The 22885-nt window shown below is 35.5% G+C and overlaps 1 protein-coding gene across 8 annotated transcripts; it reads left to right on the forward strand.

The window, feature by feature from the left end:
• Positions 1-824: 824 nt before the first annotated feature.
• Positions 825-14774, forward strand: FAAH (fatty acid amide hydrolase). Of its 8 annotated transcripts, none has more exons than XR_016046726.1 (20): positions 825-956; positions 1180-1289; positions 1706-1766; positions 1964-2154; positions 2456-2585; positions 2683-2760; positions 3086-3233; positions 5046-5158; positions 5242-5317; positions 5816-5887; positions 6936-7031; positions 7846-7926; positions 8018-8101; positions 8254-8357; positions 8480-8572; positions 9023-9091; positions 9434-9498; positions 10053-10114; positions 12894-12989; positions 14482-14774. XR_016046726.1 is itself a non-coding variant. In XM_006856574.4 (20 exons), exons 1-20 carry the CDS (start codon positions 881-883, stop codon positions 14542-14544), a joined length of 1824 nt encoding a protein of 607 aa, XP_006856636.1. In that variant the 5' UTR covers positions 825-880; the 3' UTR covers positions 14545-14774. The 8 variants fall into 8 exon arrangements, 4 of the variants coding, with proteins under 4 accessions (XP_006856636.1, XP_088710876.1, XP_088710873.1 ...); XR_016046725.1 differs by having other exon boundaries at positions 6955-7031; XM_006856574.4 differs by having other exon boundaries at positions 6980-7031.
• Positions 14775-22885: the final 8111 nt, after the last annotated feature.

Here is a 22885-nt window from a genome sequence, read left to right on the forward strand (position 1 = left end):
GGGCGTGATTGTAAATAACAGTCCCGCAGTTGCAAAGGGCGATTCGTTAGTTGCAAAGGGATGTAAAGGGCAGTCTGACAGTTGCAAAGGGCGGTCTAACAGTTGCAAACGGTGGTTTGGTAGTTGCAAAGGGCGTGATTGCAAATAACAGTCCCGCAGTTGCAAAGGGCGATTCGTTAGTTGCAAAGGGATGTTGGATACTGTGCGCTCTTACAATGTGCTTCTAGGGTCCAAAAGTCAACGTAAAATCTGACCAAAATGATTTTTTGTGTATAAGAAGCGCATTTCTATCTAAAAAATGAACTTTTTTTTCGGAAGTATTTGCATAAAAAGTTTGTTTTAAGGAAAAAAGTGAGAGAAAAAGGCCCGTTGGAGTAAGTTACGTGGAAAATGAGATCTTGGGATTTTTTTTGTAATTTTTAGATTAAAATATCTTTTAAAAAAATTCTCGAATATGCTCAAATAAAGTTTTTTTAAAAAAGTAACCCAAATGGTTGCTTGAACCGATTGTACTAGTTGACCATTTTAAACGTTATTTACCCTCGCCTTTTCAAACATTTCAGTTATAGACATTTACAGTAGCTGTGTACTAAGCAGCGTTACTCTCGATGAATCTAGTCAAAGCCTGGGATTGACAGAAAAGAGTGAGAAGTTTATGCTTAGATTTGTGCTTGCGATCTCCCTCTCCTCTCTCTCTATAAAATAGAGGACCGAATGGTCATGAAGTTTTATATTGTTTAGATTTTCTCACTCTCTCTCTAACATTGACAATCGCGTGATCATCCTCTCTACCAACTTCGAAAGTCTCCTTCTTCTTCTTGGAAGGGTTTCAGCATCCTCATCTGAACATTTTCTTATTGAAGTTTAATAGTGTTTGAATATGGGAAAACGTGTGATGCTCCCCGTTGAGCAGGTTGACATTGCATGTGTCAAATATGAACCAGAGGTCATCCATGGTAAAAGCTTCTATGACCTTTCTCCATGCCCATTTCTCTTTCTCTCTCTTCCATTTTAATTTTTTTTGTTGTTTCTCTCTGTGTAATTTTGGTGAAGGTGTTGTTTCTTTATCTGTTATTCTGGTGAGGTGTGTGTTTCTCCTCGGGTTCAAATAATGGAGCAATCGCATTTGCTGGTATGCTTGTGTGTCTCTGTGTGTGTTTTTTATTGCTTTTTTCCCAGCTCCTCACCTCACAGGATTTGCTCTCAAGCTGTTTGTGTGGATCGTAGAGACTCCATTGCTTGGCCATGCGGTTATTTCCTTCTTGAAGAGGAGCAACAAGATGACGGAGGTGTGTGTATCTGTTCGTACTGTGATTTGAAGAGTTCTTATTGGAATTTATGTAGGAAATTTGGAACTGATTTCATATTCTTGTTGCATTTAGAGTTGGAATGAAGGATATTCTTTTGAATTATGGTCACTTTACTTCCTGTAGTTTGGATTGTGCATTCTATTTGGTTATATCAGTGACTTTGGATGCCTATTGTTGGTTGTTCTATTCTTGAAATTGTTCATTTTTTCGTGCACTGCCTGCCTGTATACTTTTTGTTTTGTTTTGCTTTTTGATCATGGCTTCGCCAATTTATGGGGTTTGCTGGTTACATTCGGACAAGGCATTGTGTGTCGCCTTTTCTTCTTCTTTATATTTTCCTGTTACTAATGATTCAAATTTGGCTGAGTTGAGGCATTTAAACTGATGCTTTGCAGATGTTGCGGAATACGGTGATTCCTGAAACACCCATGTTTAAACCTGAGTTCCCATCTCAAGGCACGCCCTTGTATTTCCTCCATAGCTTGACCCTTATGGCTTAAGCATTTCTCGTAATTATGGTAGTTCTTTTTATGTTATTTCTGGTAGTTAAAAATAGATGAAGCAAGTATGAATCTAATCAAATCATGCTTTTTAAAAATTATTGTATAGAAATGAGATACATTACTTATTGCTTGATTGTGATGAATGCATAGATCCAGAAACTAGTGTCCTTTTTATAAATGAAGATGGTTCAGCAATTCAACGTGTTGAGCTGGCCTTGAATTGCCTCCCACCCTATAATCCATCTCTTCACTGGAGTGAGGACTTTTCCTGTTCATTCTTGTATTGGACAATTCGTGATTATGCACATGCCTATCGGTCTAGAGGCATTACTCCATCAATGGTAAGTCCTTGCAAATATGTCATGGGAAAGTACACTAATACCATATGATCAAGGTAATTGCATGGTCATGTGTGTCACCACCATCCATCAATGGGTTTGGCAGTGATGAAGGTAGATTGATCCCAATAAATACGTCATTGTTTCATGTGTATGTCTCAGTCTCCCTCCATCGCCCAACCAAGATGGTGATGACCTATTTGACCACACTGTCGCTGTGGTCATATGGGTCACAGTATACTTTTCTATATGTAATTGCCATGGATAGCGAAGCTTTGATTGTAAAAAAGAAGTAGATCTCCAGGTTGCAGAGCGCATCATCTTAGCCATAGAGGAGTCCAATCAAAAGAAGCCTCCATCGCCATTGTTGATATCTTTTGATGCTTATGATGTGAGGAAGCAAGCTGCAGCTTCCACACGGAGGTTTGAAGACGGTACACTTACATGAAATGCCTTTGTGCTCTGGATTTTTGGATTACTTTGCAGCTTACTTTTATTTAGATCATTATGTTATTTGATTGTTGGATTTAGGTAACCCACTGTCTATATTGGATGGAATCTTCATGCCAATCAAGGACGATATAGATTGTTATCCCCACCCTAGCAAGGGTGAGTTTCCATGCAAAAAGGTTGTCTGTGTGCATTTTTTAGTTCATGCGACTAGTTTTGATAAGACCACCAATTTAAAACTTGGCAAGTTGGCCTGGGACTCGTCCAAGTCGACTTGCCTTGGACACATGCTAAGTCCACTGAATCACAGTTGGATTCAAAGTCGGTGAGTTGACTTGGGGCTTTCCCAAGTCGACTTGCATTGGATACTTACCAAGTACCCTGCATCTAAGTGAGATTCTAACTGTTCTCTTGTGAGCTCTGAGTCTTAGTGATCCAAGTACGCTCTTTTTAATATGGATAAGATCGGGATCTTTGTTTGTAGGTGCAACAACTTGGTTTCACAACGTTCGTCAGGTAAATGAAGATGCAGCTTGTGTTTCAAAGTTACGCAGTTGTGGAGTGATACTAGTGGGAAAGACCAACATGCATGAGTTGGGGCTTGGAACAACCGGAAATAATCCGCATTATGGGTAAGAGAAATTGGGTCATATTTAATTTGCAAGAGGAGAATTTGTTTGCTGATGCGCATATTTATCGCGTCTGGTTTTCCTTGTATTGTAGAACCACAGTAGCCATTTGCAAGAGGAGAATTTGTACGCTGATGCGCATATGTTATCGCATCTGGTTTTCCTTGTATTGTTGACCCACAGTAGCCATGACTCTTGAGTATAGTCTTTGAGTGTTGATTGATGATAACATTTTCTAGAATCTTATGTTGTGTCATTTTGCCTATTAATAAATACCTTGGGAAGTTTATGCATGATGTTTACGGAAATACATAGTTATCTTGATGGGCAGCATTGTCCATTATTCTGCGCTTTCATTTATCTATCATTCCTATATTGGAAAGTGCATTTAAGTACTTTTTGTGCTGGAGATTTTTTTATTTTGCTTAAAGGCTGTTTAGTCCTTTTGTGATATATCAACCGAGATATATACTTGGGCCTTTTTCCTCGTGTCATTAAGGAATGTGGTTCATCTTGTCATGTGAAGAATCCATCAATCTGACATGGTATCAGGTCCATATATTATTTGTTGAGATTTATGAACATCCTAGATCAAAGAGTTCTTGACAGCATATTTTGGGTAAGGAGTTACATGCATATCCCCAATGAGATCTATTGCCAACTGCATTTCTTCCTTTGGGTGATTGCCCCAAGTCTTGGTTCAGATTCTCTTGGGAGTTACAATTTCATTTTCTAGTGAGGATAGGCTATATCTTCTGTATAGCTATTGGGCTCTGCGTAGTCATTGAAGGGTCATGGATGGATTGTCAACTTGGGGGAGGAAGCATGATAAGTCACAAATTAATCAATAGGATGGATTGTTCATTTATCATTTTGATTTACTTAGCCAACCAACGAAAGAAGATGATAGAACTAGAGAAGAGAGAGGAGTAATGAAGTCTAGAGAAGAATCTTGGTGAAGGAGTACTTTTCCTTAGAGTTGTATCTTGATGTTGATAAGAGTTGATGTTCTTTCTCAAGTATGTGAACAGGGTCTCTTCGAACTTCTTAGCAGCTCCTTGTTTTCTTATTATCATCTTTGTTCTGCTATAGCATTTTTTTTTCCCCTTTTGTATGTCCACTTTGTTTCTTGTAATGTATTTTTTGTATTTATGTATTTGATCATTTCGTTAAAACAAAAAGTAATTCTAGCCAGAACTTCCTTTTTTTGCTCATGTTTTTTCATTTAATTCATGAATGGCATCACCACAGAAGTCGGCATTCTGGTGAATGTGAGCTTGCAGGTATTATACAAAGTTATTTATCGAGTTCAAGTGTGATGTTTTGTTTAGCATGTGAAAGCGATCTAGTTTGTGAATGTTGCCAAATATCTGAGTTCTTACATTTTATGCTCTGAAATTTTGTTCTCTATTTGCTTGTTTCTGTACAGTGTGGTTTTATGTCCTTCCAAATACCGGGTGTCGACTTGTTCAAAAGTTGATCTCCTTTTATTTTATTTAGAGATATTTTATTAACTCCCTAAATTTCTTGCTTGGTGTTAATAGATTCTTCACGTATCTTATGATCTGTAGTGCTGGATAACTCATACTTCTTATAGTTTTAGCAGAATAATGTGCTTTCGAAACTGCTCTTTACAAACCAACTGGACTCATTCAAAATATTCTTCTTAACTGTATTCAATATCATTAAGCCACATATGGATTTACATCTATATTATTTCTTGGTTTCATGCAAACGGCTAATTGTTTTTGCGTGGCTTTGTGAAAGATAAGTTTGGAGACAATGATTAACCACTGACAATGTCGTTCTTGGCAGGACGGCAAGGAACCCGCATTCAACTGAAAGGTACACAGGTGGATCTTCCTCAGCTCCTGCAGCAATTGTGTCATCTGGGTTGTGCCCTGCTGCTCTTGGAACTGATGGTGGAGGTATACATACAGGATCCTTCTAATCATGCTTTATTTTTTCAGCCATAGATGGTTTGTCCATTCATTAATAAATGGGAGCACAGGTTCAATAAGAATTCCATCTTCGCTTTGTGGTGTCGTGGGCTTGAAAACGACATATGGCAGGACTGACATGAAAGGGTAACTATTTGTACAGTTGCTCATTGTCAATACTCCATCATCACTTTATTTGAAAGAAAAAAGATCATTTACTCAAAGACAAATGCGTCAAACCATTTCTGAATGTATTGCTTCCATTTGAAAATAGAATCTGTTTGAGCGCATTAATGAGCAAACAGTGGACTTATTGAGATGAGCAAAATGTAGGAATGATTTGACTCGAAATGATCCATCTGGCTTATTAATAATGGAAAAAATAAAACTATTTCTAAAGTTGCCTATTCTGTGATTGATGACGATAATCAGAAGTCAAACATACTGCCATAACAGTTCTGCATACTGTTCAAATGAGCGGAATCTATGGAAAATAACATACCTGGAGAACATAGTCCACATTAAAGCATTATCTTATTCATCGACCTTTTTAATATTTATTGCAGAAGGATAAAACAGTGATACAAACAGCAGTATTGTATTGTTCACTTTTAAGATTGAACAATTCTGTTGTTATTCTTGCAGTGCCTTATGTGATTCTGGGTCTGTTGAAATTATTGGAACGATTGCAGCTACGGTTGAGGATGCCATGCTTGTGTAAGAATTTACTGCATATAAATTAATGTCAATATCATGGTTTTAAATTACGGCAGACAATGATTTGTGCAGTTCATGTACGTATGTTGCTTGTGAAAACTGATTCTGATTCATTGAATTGGTTTATAAAATATGGAGTTCTTAAAACATATTAGCATAACACATACTTATCACCTAGCAGTTTTCAATGATTACAGTGCTGTTAATGATAAAATAATGATTTCAGTGTTGTTTAGTTAGGAACCCATCAAGTGTTTGATGCACAAATCAATTTCACATTTGGACTATATTCATGAAAAAGATGTATCGACCAAAATGTTCATTGTTTTATCTGCAAGTTATCTGAACCAATATCTATGCCAAAACCTTGACCAGATATCAGCGTAAGTGTTGAAAAACAAGCATGAAGTTCATTTAGCCAGAGGTCCATATTCTTTTGTCTATCATATTTCTTAACTAGGGAATATTTGTAACATGTTCAGATGTTATTGTTGCTTGGGTAAGGGACAGTAATTCGTAATTCTTGTCTCATCTAGTTTCTTTGTCCCAAATGCCTGTAATCATGGAAAACAATGGCTTACAGAACTCTCCTCAGTTAACTTACGAAAATTTTTCTAATCTTCAAGCTTTTCTTTGACAGAGAAGACTTCTCTGGTGTTTGCTTCTTATCTGGTGTTTGAATTGTTTACCGTATGTTTCATTTTGACGCTTCTCAAATTTTTTTCTGATTATTTTGGTTCATGGAGTTGAATTCTATAATGCATGCTAATAACCTTGATAAGACATTAGTTAACCATGTAAAAGAAGTAGACAAGATATTTATTTTATAAACTTTTTACTGCATTTTGGTGAACTCATTAAGAGCTTCCAACATATTGATTTATGAAATTTCTTTCCTGGATTGTTCATGAGCTGCTTATTCATAAAGCAAGTATGAAGTAGTCTAAATATCATCATGTATAATGGTTCGAATTATGGCAATCTGGATATATGTTATATTTACTAACTGGATTCTTCATCCCTTTTTTGTTTTGATGGACGTGCTTAGTCGACCTATTGACATGCAGTGCTGATATTGTAATGATCGTTCAGATATGCTGCAATATTGGGATCTTCTGGAGCTGATCAGATCAGCTTGAAGCCGGTGATTATCTTAATCTAATCAAATGATGCAACTAAGGAACATGTTTGACCTTCACTAGCATGCATGTCCTATTGCCAATTATTCGTTCACAAGATTGTCCTATATCTGGTATAAGATGGTGTGCATGCAGCAATCGTGATTCACAACGCCCATCTCTTCTTTAACTGTACAACATGAGTTTAACCATCAAGTCATTGACATGACTGGACACTAGAAGAAGTTAAAGTTTTGAATGGGTGCTCTAGAAAAAACAACAATCATGGAAGCATGGACTTCATCTTAGTTTTACACATTCGGCTACTGAATTCTATGATATCCTTGATTATTGTTTTGCAAGTCATTTACAATTTTAAAAGCATATTTTATTGTATTCTCATGTCTTAAGGATATTTAAATTAATTGCATCCTTCTTGTCATTCCTTCTCCTTTGTTCTCTTTACTTCTTTTATCAGAGTATTTAGAAAGTATTTTGTTTTAATTTTCATTAAGAATCCTCTCCCCTCCAAGTGAGTTCCTTTCTCTAACATGATATCAGAGATGATTAAAAACGAAAAAACCAAACGTGTAGTAGTGAAAAAAATTGAAACTATGTTTCATTTGATGCTTTTTGTGGATATTTGTTTGTGATACTTTTTTGGGGACTTATGCTTGGTTCTTATAATTGGGATAGTTTTATAATACGTTAATCTCACATGATCTGATGTTTTTGTATGTCTGTGTGTTCGTATGTTTGTGAGTTCCCTTATCAGTTGATTGTAAAGCACCATATTTGAATTAAGATTTGTATTTCTTGCTTTTATTTTCTCCTTTTCAGCTGTCACCCTGTTTGCCACACTTGTCACCACCTGATGATCGTGATGCATTGGGATCATTGAGATTGGGAAAGTATTCTGAGGTGCAAATTTCAGTTTTCTAGCACAACTTACGATATAATTTTCATTGAATTTCAAATGTATTGAGAGGGATTCCTTGGTTATACGCTACAGTGGTTCAATGATGTTAACTCAACTGATATTTCTAATAAGTGTGATGATGTTCTTCATGAACTCTCCAAGAGTTATGGATGCCAAGTAAGTCTTCAGATGAAAGGGAAGCTTTTATTTTCATTGAATAACACTCCAGAGGATTCTTTTCCTAGAAGCAAGTAAAAATAAATATCATGGTTGGGGAGTAAACTGTGTCAATTATAGGACATTAATCTATGGATTTGTCATGACTTAAGACTATAGAGATTATATTGCCTGAGCTGCCTGAGATGCGTGCTGCTCATCTTGTTTCAATTGGTTCAGAATCAGCATGTTCTTTAAATCCTGACTATGAGGATGGGTATGTGAATCCTCTTTAGTTATTCCTTCTTTTTTTTTGAGGAATAGAGGCAGTAAAAAGTTGCACTTTGTCGTCATATCTATAGCTATGAGAAGAATTCATATTGGAAATCTACTTTACAGGAAGCGGGGTAAACTTTCACTTGAGACCCGCACTAATTTGGCACTGTTTCGATCATTCTCTGCAGCAGACTATGTTGCCGCTCAGTGCCTAAGGTGGGACCGAGTGCCAGTAAATTTTTTTTAATGGAATTTTCTTCTAGAGAGCACACATCTTTTTTAGCTACTAATTTATTTCCCTATAATTGGCATTGACATTTTGTTTGTTTTTGAAAGTTACACATAGCACTTGCATCAGAGGGCATATGCTTAGGAGTTAGAAGGTTCTTTTTAATGAAACTAGGGTGTTGTTGTGGACTTCTATTTTTTCACAAACTTTCCACTTAATTAAAAGTCTTACAAACTCACAGGGCACTATGTATTTATTACTTTTTTTCATTTGATATTTATGGAATGTTCTTCTATGGTTACTTAATGACCTGTTTCCTCAGTGTGTCATTAGTTTTCCCTTCTTAATTTTGTCAGACCATGATGTCTTGCATTAGTCATGACTCATGACTGCAGTTCTTTTCACTTTTTAGTAAATTTGTCCCGATTTTCATGCAGGAGACGAATTATGCATTATCACATGGAAGCCTTCAAAAAGGTCGATATCATAGTGACTCCTACAACTGGGTAATGAACAGATCTTTTGTTGCCTTTATTTTCGCAGCAAGAATGTTTCCAGACCATTCTGTGATGTTGTGGGTTTCTGTTTGAGAACAAGATTATTTCTTTTGATTTTTTTCGGCATTATGAGGGACTCTTTTACGTGCTTTCTTTATTCTAGAGTAAAATTCATGGAAGGAAGCAGTGTCTTATGCATCAACTTCTTTGGCCATTTATTTAGGTTGTTTATAGCATGTCAGACATGACCCCTCTAATGTTGAACTTTCGGGTATACAAATTCTCTTGTATAGCATACTCAAAATGGTAACAAAAGTAGAATGACATATTGGTCTTTTGTTTTGAACCCAGTACTACAGCACCAATTATACCTCCAAGTGCACTCACGATGGGGGAAACGGATATGCAGACCAACGGTAAACTCATATTATTTTCTGAAATTGGTTTTACTTACAGTTCTTTGATTTGAAACTTGTTTTCTTGAATGATGCAATAAATTGATGAAATTTGCTTACCCTCTCCATTCTGGTGGGATTGTTGGGTATTCCATAAAATATAATTTTGAAGTATGTGATGTGTTCATTTCTTTTCATAAGATTGTTGAAACCTTTTATTGATAAATATATGAAAATCTTTGGCCCTATTTTGGTGTGGAGTGCACATCATTGATATAATTTGTTTTATTAGTATTTTCTGAAATTGGCTGTACTTATGGTTCCAAAAGAACCTGTTTTCTTGAATGACACAAGAATTATTTGATTAAAATGCCTTGTCTGTTGTTTTTGAATGGTTTTGTATTCCATAGAACATAATTCTGAAATATATGATGAGTTCGATTTCTTTGCGCAAGATGCTTCAAACCTACATTGATAAATATTTGAAAATCCTTTGATTTAGTTTGGTAAGGACTGTAGATCATCAGAAGGGCTAATCCCTTTTCTGGGTGTTGCGTTTGGGTTGCTGCTCGTAGGTTATCTCATGCGTTTCATAATTGCTGGAAATCTTCTTGGGCTTCCTGCTGTTTCTGTTCCTGTAAGTTACTCTTGGTTTTCAGAATTCTCCATTGCTTCATAGCAGATATTGCAAAGCCCATGTGCTATTGTTATGGAGATTGTAAATGTTTTGAATAGAATCTATAAGAGCTTAAGGTGAAGGTTTTTCCTATAGAAATTAGGCAAAAACATTGTATCTAATTCTATTTGTGCAAATTATGCATTAAAAAGGAAAAGCAATACTGTCACACAAAGGAATATGAAGTTAAGATTTGGTGTCTACTTAGCATAACCTTTCTAATTTCAACATGCTAAGGATGGATCTTACAAATATATTTGAGATTGATTATGTAGCATAAGATGATTGGTTCAACTGAAAATGTATCATCTGAGGGCTGCCATGACTCATATGAAGCAAATCATGAGCGCTATATTGTTTTTCTTTTGAGGTCGTATAGCATGCTCCCGCAAGAGCATACTATACACTTGCTCTCTAGGGCAAAACACTCGCATAGGAGGAATTTTCCAGGCAATTCTACAGTGCATTCTTTTTTCATTTTTTTAAGGTTGAATAGATTAGATGCCCAAAATTTGGAGTCCTAAAAATCATAGCTAAGGGTTTGCAAGCAAGTGTAAGATTTGCTCCGTGGGAACGTACAATTTTATGGCTTTTCTTTTATATGATATGCATCTACTTTAGATATGTGAGGTTCTGTTTAATCTTCTATTTGTTTTATTTGTTTTTTGTTGTCTTTGGAGAAGTTCTTTTTCTTTTTTCTTTTTCTTTTTTTTTTCTGTTTTTTTTGGGTAATTCAGTGGGGATGACGAGCCCCTACCCATTTTTTGAAATTGTTAGTGGTCTATTTCCACAAATTTCCTCTTCCCAAATAATTTTTTCCTAAGACTAATAAAATTTAGTCAGTCTTGTGCAATTGATGAAATTTGAATGCTTATGAAATCTTGAGAAGGGAGGCCTTTACGACTGCCTGAGTGGACAGTTACAAATAATGTGACATGTTTATGTGCGTACTAGAGAGAGAGATGGGTTCGACTGTTAAAGAGCGAGAGAGAGAGAGAGAGAGAGAGAGAGAGAGAGAGAGAGAGAGAGAGAGAGAGAGAGAGAGAGAGAGAGAGAGAGAGAGAGAGAGATTTGGTGAAGAGATAGATAAATTGTAATGGTGGTCAGCATAAAGACCCAAACAGTGTGCTGAAGGGAGAAAAGAATATAGTTCTGGTCCCACATTGGATTCACATGAAGCTCTTGATGTGAGTGGTTTTGGTGAGGGAACTTGGGTTATCACTTCAGTAGCGAGAAGAATTACTCATATTTGCTAGTTGATGATTGTCATTCCCCTTTCTCCACCTGAATCAGGACGGTGCTCTAGATTCACGACGGTCTTATTGGAATCTTCGCAATCTGTAAGCGGACTTCCAGCAAGCGTAGGAAGACTGCCAAAAAATTTAAATTGATAAGGGGGTGGACTGGCTCAAAAAATTAGAAAGAAGTAGGTTACTGCTGATGAAAGAAATGTTCCCAATATGGCTGGGCCATCAAAGGGTCATATCATGGGATAATGAGGTGCTGCAAATTCATCATGACTATCCAAGAAACTGTTACACTAATACCTCCAACCAATGAATGATCCTTGTACTACATGCTCGGTGCACTTCTTATGCTGGACGAACTTTCTGGAATTTGAAGCTCACTTTGTCACTCCCATGATCTTGAGTGAGACAGTCTATCAATTGAAAATAAGTATTGAAAGAGCTCTTTCCAAACACCAGTTAGATGTTCACATATTGATCCATCAAATTTGCAACTGAATTTCCCCTCCGTTCGGCAACTCTTTCCTAAAATCTCATTGCCATGGAACTTTATGTAATAGAGTAGAAAATGTTGCGTCAAGAGCCTCATCATTTCCACTTCTTTGAACTCTCATTTTTTGCTGTTTGATACACTATCGACAGCCTTGAAAAATGATATATTTCTTGTGTTGGTGCCTTTAGTGGAACTGAAACATGAGAGTGACCTGTAAAATCAACTTCAATACTTTTTGGCACTGTTGCAGAATCACCCTAAATGGTGAGTTTCTCCAGTCTGTACAAATTTAAGGTTCACACCAACACACCCAGGTCATTTTGCTCCAAATTTTGCCACAAAGTTGACTTATTCTCTCCCCAATATCCCCTACCGGAGTGCCGAGGGCATTTTCCGCACTCAGTTGAGGAGTGCCTTTAGCTGGCACATAGCTCCTGCTGAGGGCTGGGTGAGGTGCCATTTATTACATTGGTATAGTGAGCTTTGCCTGGATTCCATTTCAAATGTTGTATAAAGTATGACACAAAATTGGGTGGTTTCCTTTAAATAGTTATATAGTTCATGGTAGAAAATGCTCTATTCTACTCTTCAACATCTTTACAATGGATGGAGATCTACTCATCTTATAATTAAGTGCAATTTTTTCTATCAGAGTGTATATAGACAAACAAGCATCACTTGGTGTCACTAGGGCTGAGTATCTGAAGTCATTTCTCTCTGGTGCTAGTAACATTTACTTTAGCGTATGCAATTACACAGTGTGGCCAACAAAGATCACTTATATGGTTAAAGATGAGGCATAACCAGATAACAAGTGATCCACTGGCCCGTGAAAATCTATACTTAGGACTTACTTTATATTGAAGATTGATTACCTTACTTATCCTTAAGTAGCTGAAGTTTATGTGGCCCTTTTTTTTTGAGTTCACACTATTTACATTGTATCCCTTTCCTCTTGTTTGTCATAATCATTTCGTTCTCTTATATTTCCTGAATCCAGGTTGGACATGATAGTCAAGGGCTTCCAATAGGCATACAATTCATAGGCCGTCCATGGTGTGAAGCAACAATCTTACGATTAGCTTCAGCAGTTGAGGTATGAATAAGTAATGATTAGATAAGATCTCATTATGAGGCAAATGTTCCCTGAGCTTCTACTTTTTGGAGCTTTTATTTTGGGAAAAAGTTTGTATAGAGCCGAGGCTCTAAACAATCAAATTAGGGCCCACCACAAAAATTTCACTAGAAGAGGTTGTTTTGATGCTCAAATATCCTCAAATTGATCATCTCGACATCAAGATGCATGGACATGAGGAAAAAATAGTGAATCTTGTAATGCATTTTTGGACAGTCAATTTTCAAGATTTTCAAGTTTTCATAGATCTGCTTAATCTACACTATTTTTGAAAATGTATTTTAAGCCTATCACAAAGATTTCTAGTATTGAAACCACATTTCTTGACACTATTTGAAAGTGCGCTTTACTTCGATTGTTTAGAACCTAGGCTCTATACAAACCGCACCCTTTATTTTGTACCCTAGGCACCGATTTGAATCTCATTCTTAATGATAAATAACGAATAAAATCTAATACTGCTGGATGCTAAATTATCCTACTATCGAATTTCATATTTGATATGCAAATCATGAAGAGGATATTTGTACTGTTACATGTAACACCAAAGATACAAGTACACATACACCCTATTTGTTAGATTTTGCATTAATCTTTAAAACTGGAGTTATGTCACTATACTTGTACATCAACCTTGAGCAATTTGTCCTTCTCTTCCCTTACAGTGGTGTCAACCAAAGAAATGCTAAATGAAGAAAAGAGAACATTGATTATAAGAAATTCATGCCCATATTGGTTTTTAGATAGGATGAATAATCTTTGGATCACTAGACCCTAATTTTGTGGAGCAGACCAGTTTGGGGTTCTAGTGCAGTCCAACCCACTCCAATTCAAAAACTTAATTAAGAAATAATAGAATAGTTACAAAGGAGATAGCAAACTCATTCTTGCATGCATTTCTTTGTTGTGGTTGTCAAGTGGTTTTAATTCTTTTGGTTTACTTGATGGATATGACCCATTACCACATGCTATTGAAGAACTTGTTCACAGATATTCGTCTATAATTTTGAAAATTTTACATTCCATTCTCTTATCACCTGGTGCCTCTTATTGTTCAACTGAGATGTGGTGTCAAGAAAACAAAAATAAGAATATATAACAGGAGAAGATTGCTTCCCTCTTTATATAGTCCTGATGTAGATAGAAATTTCCACCAGTTAAGTGAATTTCAGTGAACATGCACCCCTCAGTTTGTGCTTTTCTATTGAAATCTTGTTCCTCCGGTGAACTACATGTCTTACTTGAGAATATTGGGCCGTTATTAATCAATGGAACAAGGTTCATCTTTACTGTCCATTTTTTAGTTGGACGGTGTAGGTGATCCAATGGCAGACAAGTACATGCAGTGGTACGGTCTAATTTTTTGTAAGTATGCAGAGGATCCTTTGAAGGCCATGATTGCATTTAAGTATTGGAATAGTGCATGATTGGCGAATATTGGATTTTGTTTCAGGAGCTCTGTGCAGGTTTGAGGAAAAGGCCATCGACATTTTATGATATCCTCAAGGAAGTTTGAGTGACAAGCTGCATTACATAGCGTGTGAAAACAAGTATTGGAAATCAAATAAATGGCATGCTATCCTGTTGGTGCGCGACGACATTACAAGCTACATGGATGTCGTTATGGTGCTCCATAATCACCTCAATTTTATTTTATTTTTTTCACAAGACTTTCTGAAGACTTTTATCTGCTTGTGATCAAATTATTACAGTCCTTAAATAAACATTGGTTTCAGTTGTTGGGCATAGTTGTGTAGAAGTGATATTGTGCATCGATACTCTCCTGCTGTAGATAGCCATGCATGTTGCTGTGAAGACCAAAGAGGTTTGAAAGTGAATGAAGAGAGATTTTAAGTCATGATAATCATAGTCAACATAATAAACAAAATATGCAAATAATACAGAGTAATAAGATGCTCTCTGAGTGTAAAAGATCAAGAAGAATTAGTATAGGGGAAACATGAAAGATAAAAGTTGAATGTTATAGAAATAAAGAAGCAAGAAAACTGATTTGGTAAAATTCTAGAGAAATTTGTCAAATCTATTCGTATTAAGACCTTGCATGCTAGTCAATGAGGAGTTTTTCCATTTCCTTGTCAAAAAGGAAAAGAAAAAGAGAACGAATTTACTTATTTAGTTCATGATCGAACTCATTTGTATACTTTCATCTTCTCTGACACAACCCATGCATGTTCAGTGAAACTCCGCACAATCTGCCGAAGAGCATAAGCTCTAGGAAGTAGTCATTGTGCTTAAAAGCTTGTTCGTTGCAAGAGCGCGAAGAAGAAGGTGAACCAAGGGAATCCACTCCTGTATAGGTTTGCCTCTGGATGCTTGGATAGAGTCAAACAAGTTCCACATGAATAAATTTAAGTTTGTATCATTTAGAGCACATTACCATGATGAAATAATTATCCATTAAAAACAAAACTAAACATACTAGGTTGTTATCCTATGCGAGTATGGCCTTGGTACCATTCTTGCACATCAGCCATGACTACCTCAATCAGTCTTTGTTAACTTCAAGCCCATGCTGTATTCAATAAACATCAAGGTTTTACAGACTAGAGTAAGTTAGGGTTTGGGACCGATTGCAATCAACACCCTCGGCTAAATGTAGCACGTTTCGGTTAGGGTTCACATGTTAAGTTTTAAAAATGAACTGGTGATCGGAAATTAGGGTTTCCAAAACGGGCGTTTCGTAGAGAGAGAGAGAGAGCTGGTAGGGGAGAGAGTGAGAGCTTGCAGCACGGCAAGAGTCAGAACTGCAAGGGGATTAGGAGAGAGAGGGGATGTAGAGAGGGAGACCCTATCATTATTCAGGTAAATTTATGCGCTTATCCCTTAGAATTCTCATTATTTAAAAAAATTCCCTCAAATTTTCCAGTTTTACATTGGGAAATCCCTATTTGTATATTACGCGCGTATATATTTTATCCGTCTTTTTTTTTTTTTCCCGATTTTACTTGCACGGTTGAGATTGAAAATCCAAAGTTTTTTTTTTTTCTTGGGTAGTTAAGTGAGGATGAGGTCTCTAGATGTGATAATGATGTAACTCAAGATACCATGTTGTGGGGAACTGCTACTTTGTCCATCAAATTTTGAGCCTATTCTAAAGTTATTAGTCATTTTTTGTCTTTTCTTTTTCTTAGTAATTTTTCACTTTAGATATTAAAATTCCAAAGTTAATCTTGACTTTGGATTTTGAATATCCGGGTTGCATGGAAATCTTTGTTACAATGCAACTTCATATATTAAAAAAAGATTGTATACTATGATAGCATTTATCTTTGTTGCAAGGAGATTACAATTATTTCTAGCTATCAGATGTTAAATTGGATAGCTTTTTGTCATGATGTTCGAGAATTTTCATTTTGAACTTTTAGACTAGTCAATGACACGTTCACAACCACCTGATTTGAAATCTGATAAACAAGAGCAATTGTGATCTCATTATGCTAAAAGTAAACAATTTTGTTGTATACTTTTTCTATTAAAAATCTGAAGTTAAGAGTGATTTTGGATGTTCAATATCCAAAGTGATTTTGGCATTTTCCCCTAAAAATGACTTTAAAAATTAATATGATTACTGGTGTTACAAATCTAAAGTCATTTGTGACTTCAGATATTCAATCTCCATACTATGAAGCTCTGGGAGAGAGTCATTGAGCAACAACTAATACATGAAACAAGTGTATTTGAAATCTAATTTGGTTTTATGCCAAAAGGTCAACAACTGTGACTATTTTCCTACTTAGGTGACTGAATGAGAAGTTTAGTGCGAAAGAAAAAGACCTCCACATGGCTTTTATTGATCTAGAGAAAGCTTATGATGGAGTACCTCGAGATTTAATTTGGCTGGTGTTGGAAAAGAAATGCGTCTCTAGACACTACATCGATTTGGTGAGAGATGTATGATGAATAGGTAACTAACGTAAGAACAACTAGTGGATAAACGAATGAATTTTCAATGACAATAAGTCTACATCAAGGGTCAGCATTGAGCCCGTACCTTTTTGTTTTAGTTATGGACATGTTCGCAGATGACGTAGTTTTGATTGATGACACCTGAAATGACGTCAACACAAAGTCAAAACTTTGGAGGGATGCTCTAGAATCCAAATGTTTTAAAATTAATAGAATAAATAAAGAGTATATAGAGGGAAAATTTAGTAATAACAGGAGTGGAGAAGAATAAGTAGCTAAGATTGACAGCCATGAAGTACAAAAAAGGCCGCACTTTTGATATCTTGGGTTGATAATCTAGGAAAATGGAGAGATTGAAGAAGATGTCGCACACATAATTATAGTTGGGTGGGCAAAGTAGAGATGTGCAACTGGAATTTTATTTGATCGCTGCATACCAATGAGGTTGAAAGGTAAGTTCTATAAGACAACGATGAGACCAGCTTTGCTCTGTGGGGTAGAATATTGGGTAGACAAAAAACAATATACCCATAGAATAAGTGTAGCATAGATAAGGATGTTAAGATGGATGAGTGACAAAACAAGAAGAGATAGAATTTGAAATATATATATTCGAGAGAATCTAGATGTGGCACTAATAGGCAATAAAATAAGATAATAGATTTAGGTGGGCTAGCTATGTGTGGTGCCGACAAAATACAACACTTATTAGGAGGCGCAAGTTAGTTCAAATGAAAGGATTGAAAATGGGCAAGGGGTAAGCTTAAAAGGACATGATTGGAAGTAGTCTGAAAGAACATGAGGACTTATGGCCTCACTGATGATATGACCTTTAATAGAGCAGAATATAGAACCATGATTCATGTAGCGAGCCCCAATTAATTAGAAAAAGACTAAAATGATGATGATGAGATATTCAATCTCCAGAGTTAGGAGTAAAATTAGAATTAAAAATTACAAACAAAACGGATATATATATATATATATATATATATATATATATATATATCTCAATTGGACCGTCAATTTTCAAGATTTCCAAGTTTTCATAGATCTATCGATCTCCACCGTTTTTGAAGCTTTATCTTTATAAATAAAGTTTAAAATAAATTTTAAGGCTATTACAAATATTTTCAGTATTGAAACCACATTTCGCGATACTATATGAAGGTAAGCTCTAATTTGATTGTTTAGAGTCTAGGCTCTATACAAACCGCACCCTATATATATATATATATATATATATATATATATATATATATATATATATATATATATATATATACTACAAAATGCTTATAGGTGAAATTCTACAGTACTTCACTTATGACTTTATCACCGTTCAAAGTTTATCACATGGTCACAGATATTTGATAGTATCTCAATTTTAATATATTTTTTACAAATCATAATGATCTGAAGTTTTGTAGGTGTGTGCGCCTTAGTGAGATGCACATGAATAAAATATAAAACAAATAATTTGAATGACAAAAATTATGTAAAATACCCCTATAAAGTTTCAGGGGTAATTTCATCATTTTAATTTATGATTATTATTTTTTTAATATTTTATTTTGGTGCGACTTGGTCATATGTATACGCGCCCCAAATTTTAGATAAATCTGATTAGTATAATAATTATGAAAATTCAAATACTATCAGACAACTGTGTCCGTGTGATGAACTTTGGATGGTGTGAGTGTTGAAAGCTTGATTTATTTGACCATCTCTCGACCAGACATTGCTTATGTTGAGTCATCTTGCCAATCAATTTTTGAGTGCTCCTTGCTCAGTTTACTTTATAGTTGTTTTACGTATTATTTGCTATACACGGAACACTCTTGACATGCTCCATTTTTATCTTCAATTTTGTCACTTAAGTTTCGTGCTTATATTGACTTTGATTTGTGGATCTACTTCAGATCGGAAGTCTACTACAGTTTTTTGTATTTTTCTTAGTGACTCCTTTTTTTATTGAAAGAACAAGAAGCAACAACGCATTGCTTAGTCCACATCTGAAGCTGGGTATTGTACTATGGCTTAAATAACAATTGAGATTATTTTGCTTCATTGGTTATTGACTGACTCAACCATGGAAATTTGGCTCCTACTCCTTTATATCGTGATAACAAGTACCAATTATATTAAAGTAGATTATCATTACCTGTCCAGTCCCTACCAAGAGCGAATTGTTTGGCTTCATTGGTTATTGACTGATTTGGGCATGAAACTTTTAACCCTTACTCCTTTATATTGTAGTAACAAAAGTGCAATATATATTGCTAGGAACCTTGAGTTCTATGAGCGTACCAAGTATATTGAAGTAAATTATCATTTTATTCGTCAGGATTATTTAACTAGGACAATCTCTCTTCCATATATCTCATCTATTGCATAACTTGCTGACTTCTTTATGAAATCCTATATTACTCATCAGTTCTCAAACCTTGTTTCTGAACTCTCAATGGTTTCAGTTATGACGATCACCTGAGGGGGAGTGTGCATGTAGTACACTAACTTTCTTTTTTTTATTTTGATATGATACAGGCTGTGACACATCCTTTTCCCTTTTGTATATTTTCTTTTCTTTACTTTTTTGTATATTACACGGCTTGTGCAATGTGTCAATGAATACATATATAGGGTTTTCTCCCATGATTCATATACTGAGAAATACATAAGTTCGCTCACAATCTGTATATTTTTTGGGCTTATCAAATATACCCTTTTATAACAATTGGTAGATGAGAAATATCAGGAGTCTTATCACTAATGTCCCCCATGACGTTATCGAAAGGTAACACTACTGCCCCCCAACGGGTAACAGGTGAAACCGTCGGAACAAAAAATGGTCCTCGCATTAAATGTTTGACAAAATAGAATTTAAATATTCAAAAGTTTAAAAATATGAATAAAGAGTTTATTGACTTTCCACATTTTTAGATTATATAATATCCTAATATGTCTATTTTTTTGCGTATGTTTGATTGTTTATCGATGTTTCAGAATTTTTATAATTAAATGCTTTTCAAGTCATGACAATATTACTGGAGCATGAACACCAACAATCATGGCCGCCTCTGAAACCTAATTTTTCATATCAATTATATTGAATGGATACCAACAGTCCAGCTAGGGTTTCAAATTTATCTCTGAACCTAATTTGCTGGATCACATGTTAAAAAATATTTCTTTTAGCCTGATTTCATAAAAGATGCAATGAAAAGAAAAACCCCTCTCTAGATTTGCAGGTTCTCTCTCTCTCTCTGCAGCTCATCCCCATTGTTCGACTTGCAACATGTTGATTTTTTCTATGTTTCATCTCAATTGCTCGATTTGCAGAAGGTGGATTTGTCATCTCAATCACTTGTGTCCAACACACACATACTCCCTCTCTCTACCCACCTCTTTGTTTAAATCTTATAAAAAACCAATACCCAACCCACACAACCCATCTTCTTCTTTACAATACTAAGCCACTGTATACATCTTTTTCTCTGCAATTCAAACCACCAACCTCCCAAAAAACCAGCTCAAAACCCACCAAGATGGTCCAAAAAAACTGTGTTCATCTAGTTCTCTGTTTTGTCTTTCTATACTTCCCTCACCTGAAGCTCTGTGTCCTAGATCTACTATACTTCCCTCTCTTGAAGCTATGTGTCCTGCATCCACTATTCTCTCTTGCTCTTTCTCTTCCTCTCACTATGCAAGCCCCACGTCTTTCCCCTCCATCAATCTTTCTCTCTCTGACTTCTCTTTTCCTAGTTTTCTCATTCTTTACTCATATCTCTCCTAAAGACCCAAGCTTTTGTTTAGATCAAGAGTCTCATGTTTATCTTAAGGACTCCCTGTGTCCATAAATCAATATGAACATTAAGGTTTTTTTTATATTGACAATTACAGATAACAATAATAAAAAAATTAAAAACACTTATACTATATTCAGACTTATTATAAATCCAAGACATTGTATCTACTTTTCATAAATATACAGATTACAATAGACTTTCATATTAAGGTGGTAGGCAATATCTATCTTCTTTTCACGCTCCCCCTCAAACTCAAGATACTATGAAAGAGAGCAACTGGAGTTCGAACACTAATTGCGGAAACGAGCAGTTAGATCTTTAGGTGCATAGCGTGACCAGTAGAAGCAATGGTTATCATACTCAGATTTTTTGATCAATAAGCACAGAAAGCAGTGGCAGATCAACAAGTCTCAGGAATAGATAAATTTTAGATCTTCACCAAAGACAAAAAACAGTTGAAACAACCGAGAAAAACAGAATGATACGTGGAAGAGACAACAAAACTCGGTGTGGATCCGAAATAGATTCAGCAACTCACAGACCAAAACAGACATGATCGAGTAATAAGAAAAAACGATCATCACCAGACCAACATGCATTCAGAATGTACGAGATCGAGTAATGGTAAACTTGAACATCAAACAGGATCAAGTTGTAGATGATCAAAGAATAGGATTGAGTAATATAATAACAAACTTGATTTTATAAACAAAAAGATATACACCTTCCATAAGAGGATGATAGACAACATATACTTTCCTTTCACATTAGAGAGACATGGTTGTTTGGGGAGATGAGAGAAATAATTAGAGAGAGACGTGGCAGTGTGGGGAAATGGGGAGAAGTATTAGAGAGAGAAGCGATGGTTTGGTGAGAGAGGAATGGATCTTGCAGAGCTCGCCCAGAGAGAGAGATGTTAAGAGGGGAGGCGTTTTGTGGGTCTGCGTAAGTAATGGTGAAGCGAAAGCAAAAAAATTGATTGAAAAAATTGAATCCCACAAAATTCAAGTTAGAGTTGAATTTTGTAAGATTCAAATAAGGGAACTTATTTCATGTGATGGGGACCTCATTTCTATATTTGCGGTCCCCGAGGTATCAAGCGTGCAAATAAAGTGGTCCATCTAAAAATAATTGACACTAACGGTCCAAATATTTTTTTAATAGAATTATTATTTTCATTTTTAAAATTTTATTTATTTATTCATATTTATGATCTCCATGTTAAAGATTACATATTCTTAAAAATTAGGTCTAAAAATCCATCTCAAAAATAGATTTTCAAGAGGTGACTCATTTCTACATGGACCTATAAAAACCGTGTCCTTCATATAATTGATGATTATCTAGCTTTTAAAGGGTGTGATTTTGTTCAATAAAATAAGTCACAACCCCTTTTGGTATCTTTTAAGATCAAGATCATTACAGATTTTGCATTATCTTAAAATATTAGGATATATTGCGGGGGGAAAAGTTTATGTAAGGTGTTAACCTTATACTGTATAAGGAAGCTACACTTAAAAAATCCATTAGAGAAGATTGGTCTTGTGCTAGAAAACCCTCAAATCGGTCATCTCGACCTCAAGATTCATAGACATAAAAAAAAGGGATTTCTAATATTAAAAATAACTCATCTTCTAACACATTATCTGAACTATATGTTTTCAATATTTTAAGCGTTCATAGGTCTACTTGATCGTTACTGTTTCTCTCGAATTTTAATTTTCATAATTGGGGGAAATAATAGATTTTCATACCATTGCAAGGCTTTGTAGCATCGAAAGTGTATTTTCGACATAGTTTGAGAAATTTATGTATGGACCATATTGAGATCAATTACAAAATGGGATCGCGTTTGTTCCAAAATTGTAGGTGGCAGCCCTTCACAGGGTTTTTTTTTTTCCAAGTTACCCCCACTGTGCGGTAACGCAAACACCGGATATGTAGATTTTATACCGTGCAAAACAAAACAACTGTCCGATATTTCAGATATTTAAACAAAATAACTGTTCGATATTTGAAATACTGGATAGCTATATGCTTTCCACAAAATCATGAAGCTTTTTATCTGCTTTTACAAAGTAACCCTAAACGTTCATACGCCATCTTTTTCTCTCCCTACAA

This window comes from Amborella trichopoda, chromosome 13 (assembly GCF_054954075.1).
Source record: "Amborella trichopoda isolate Santa Cruz 75 chromosome 13, AtrichopodaSantaCruz75HAP2 v2.0, whole genome shotgun sequence".
NCBI lineage: Eukaryota > Viridiplantae > Streptophyta > Magnoliopsida > Amborellales > Amborellaceae > Amborella > Amborella trichopoda.

Coding starts and splice junctions, on each gene's coding strand:
- FAAH (XM_006856574.4), top strand. CDS start 881: ATGGGAAAACGTGTGATGCTCCCCGTTGAGCAGGTTGACATTGCATGT. Junction 9,499..10,052: donor AACGGATATGCAGACCAACG/GTAAACTCATAT, acceptor TGCTGCTCGTAG/GTTATCTCATGCGTTTCATA. Junction 10,115..12,893: donor TTCCTGCTGTTTCTGTTCCT/GTAAGTTACTCT, acceptor TCCTGAATCCAG/GTTGGACATGATAGTCAAGG.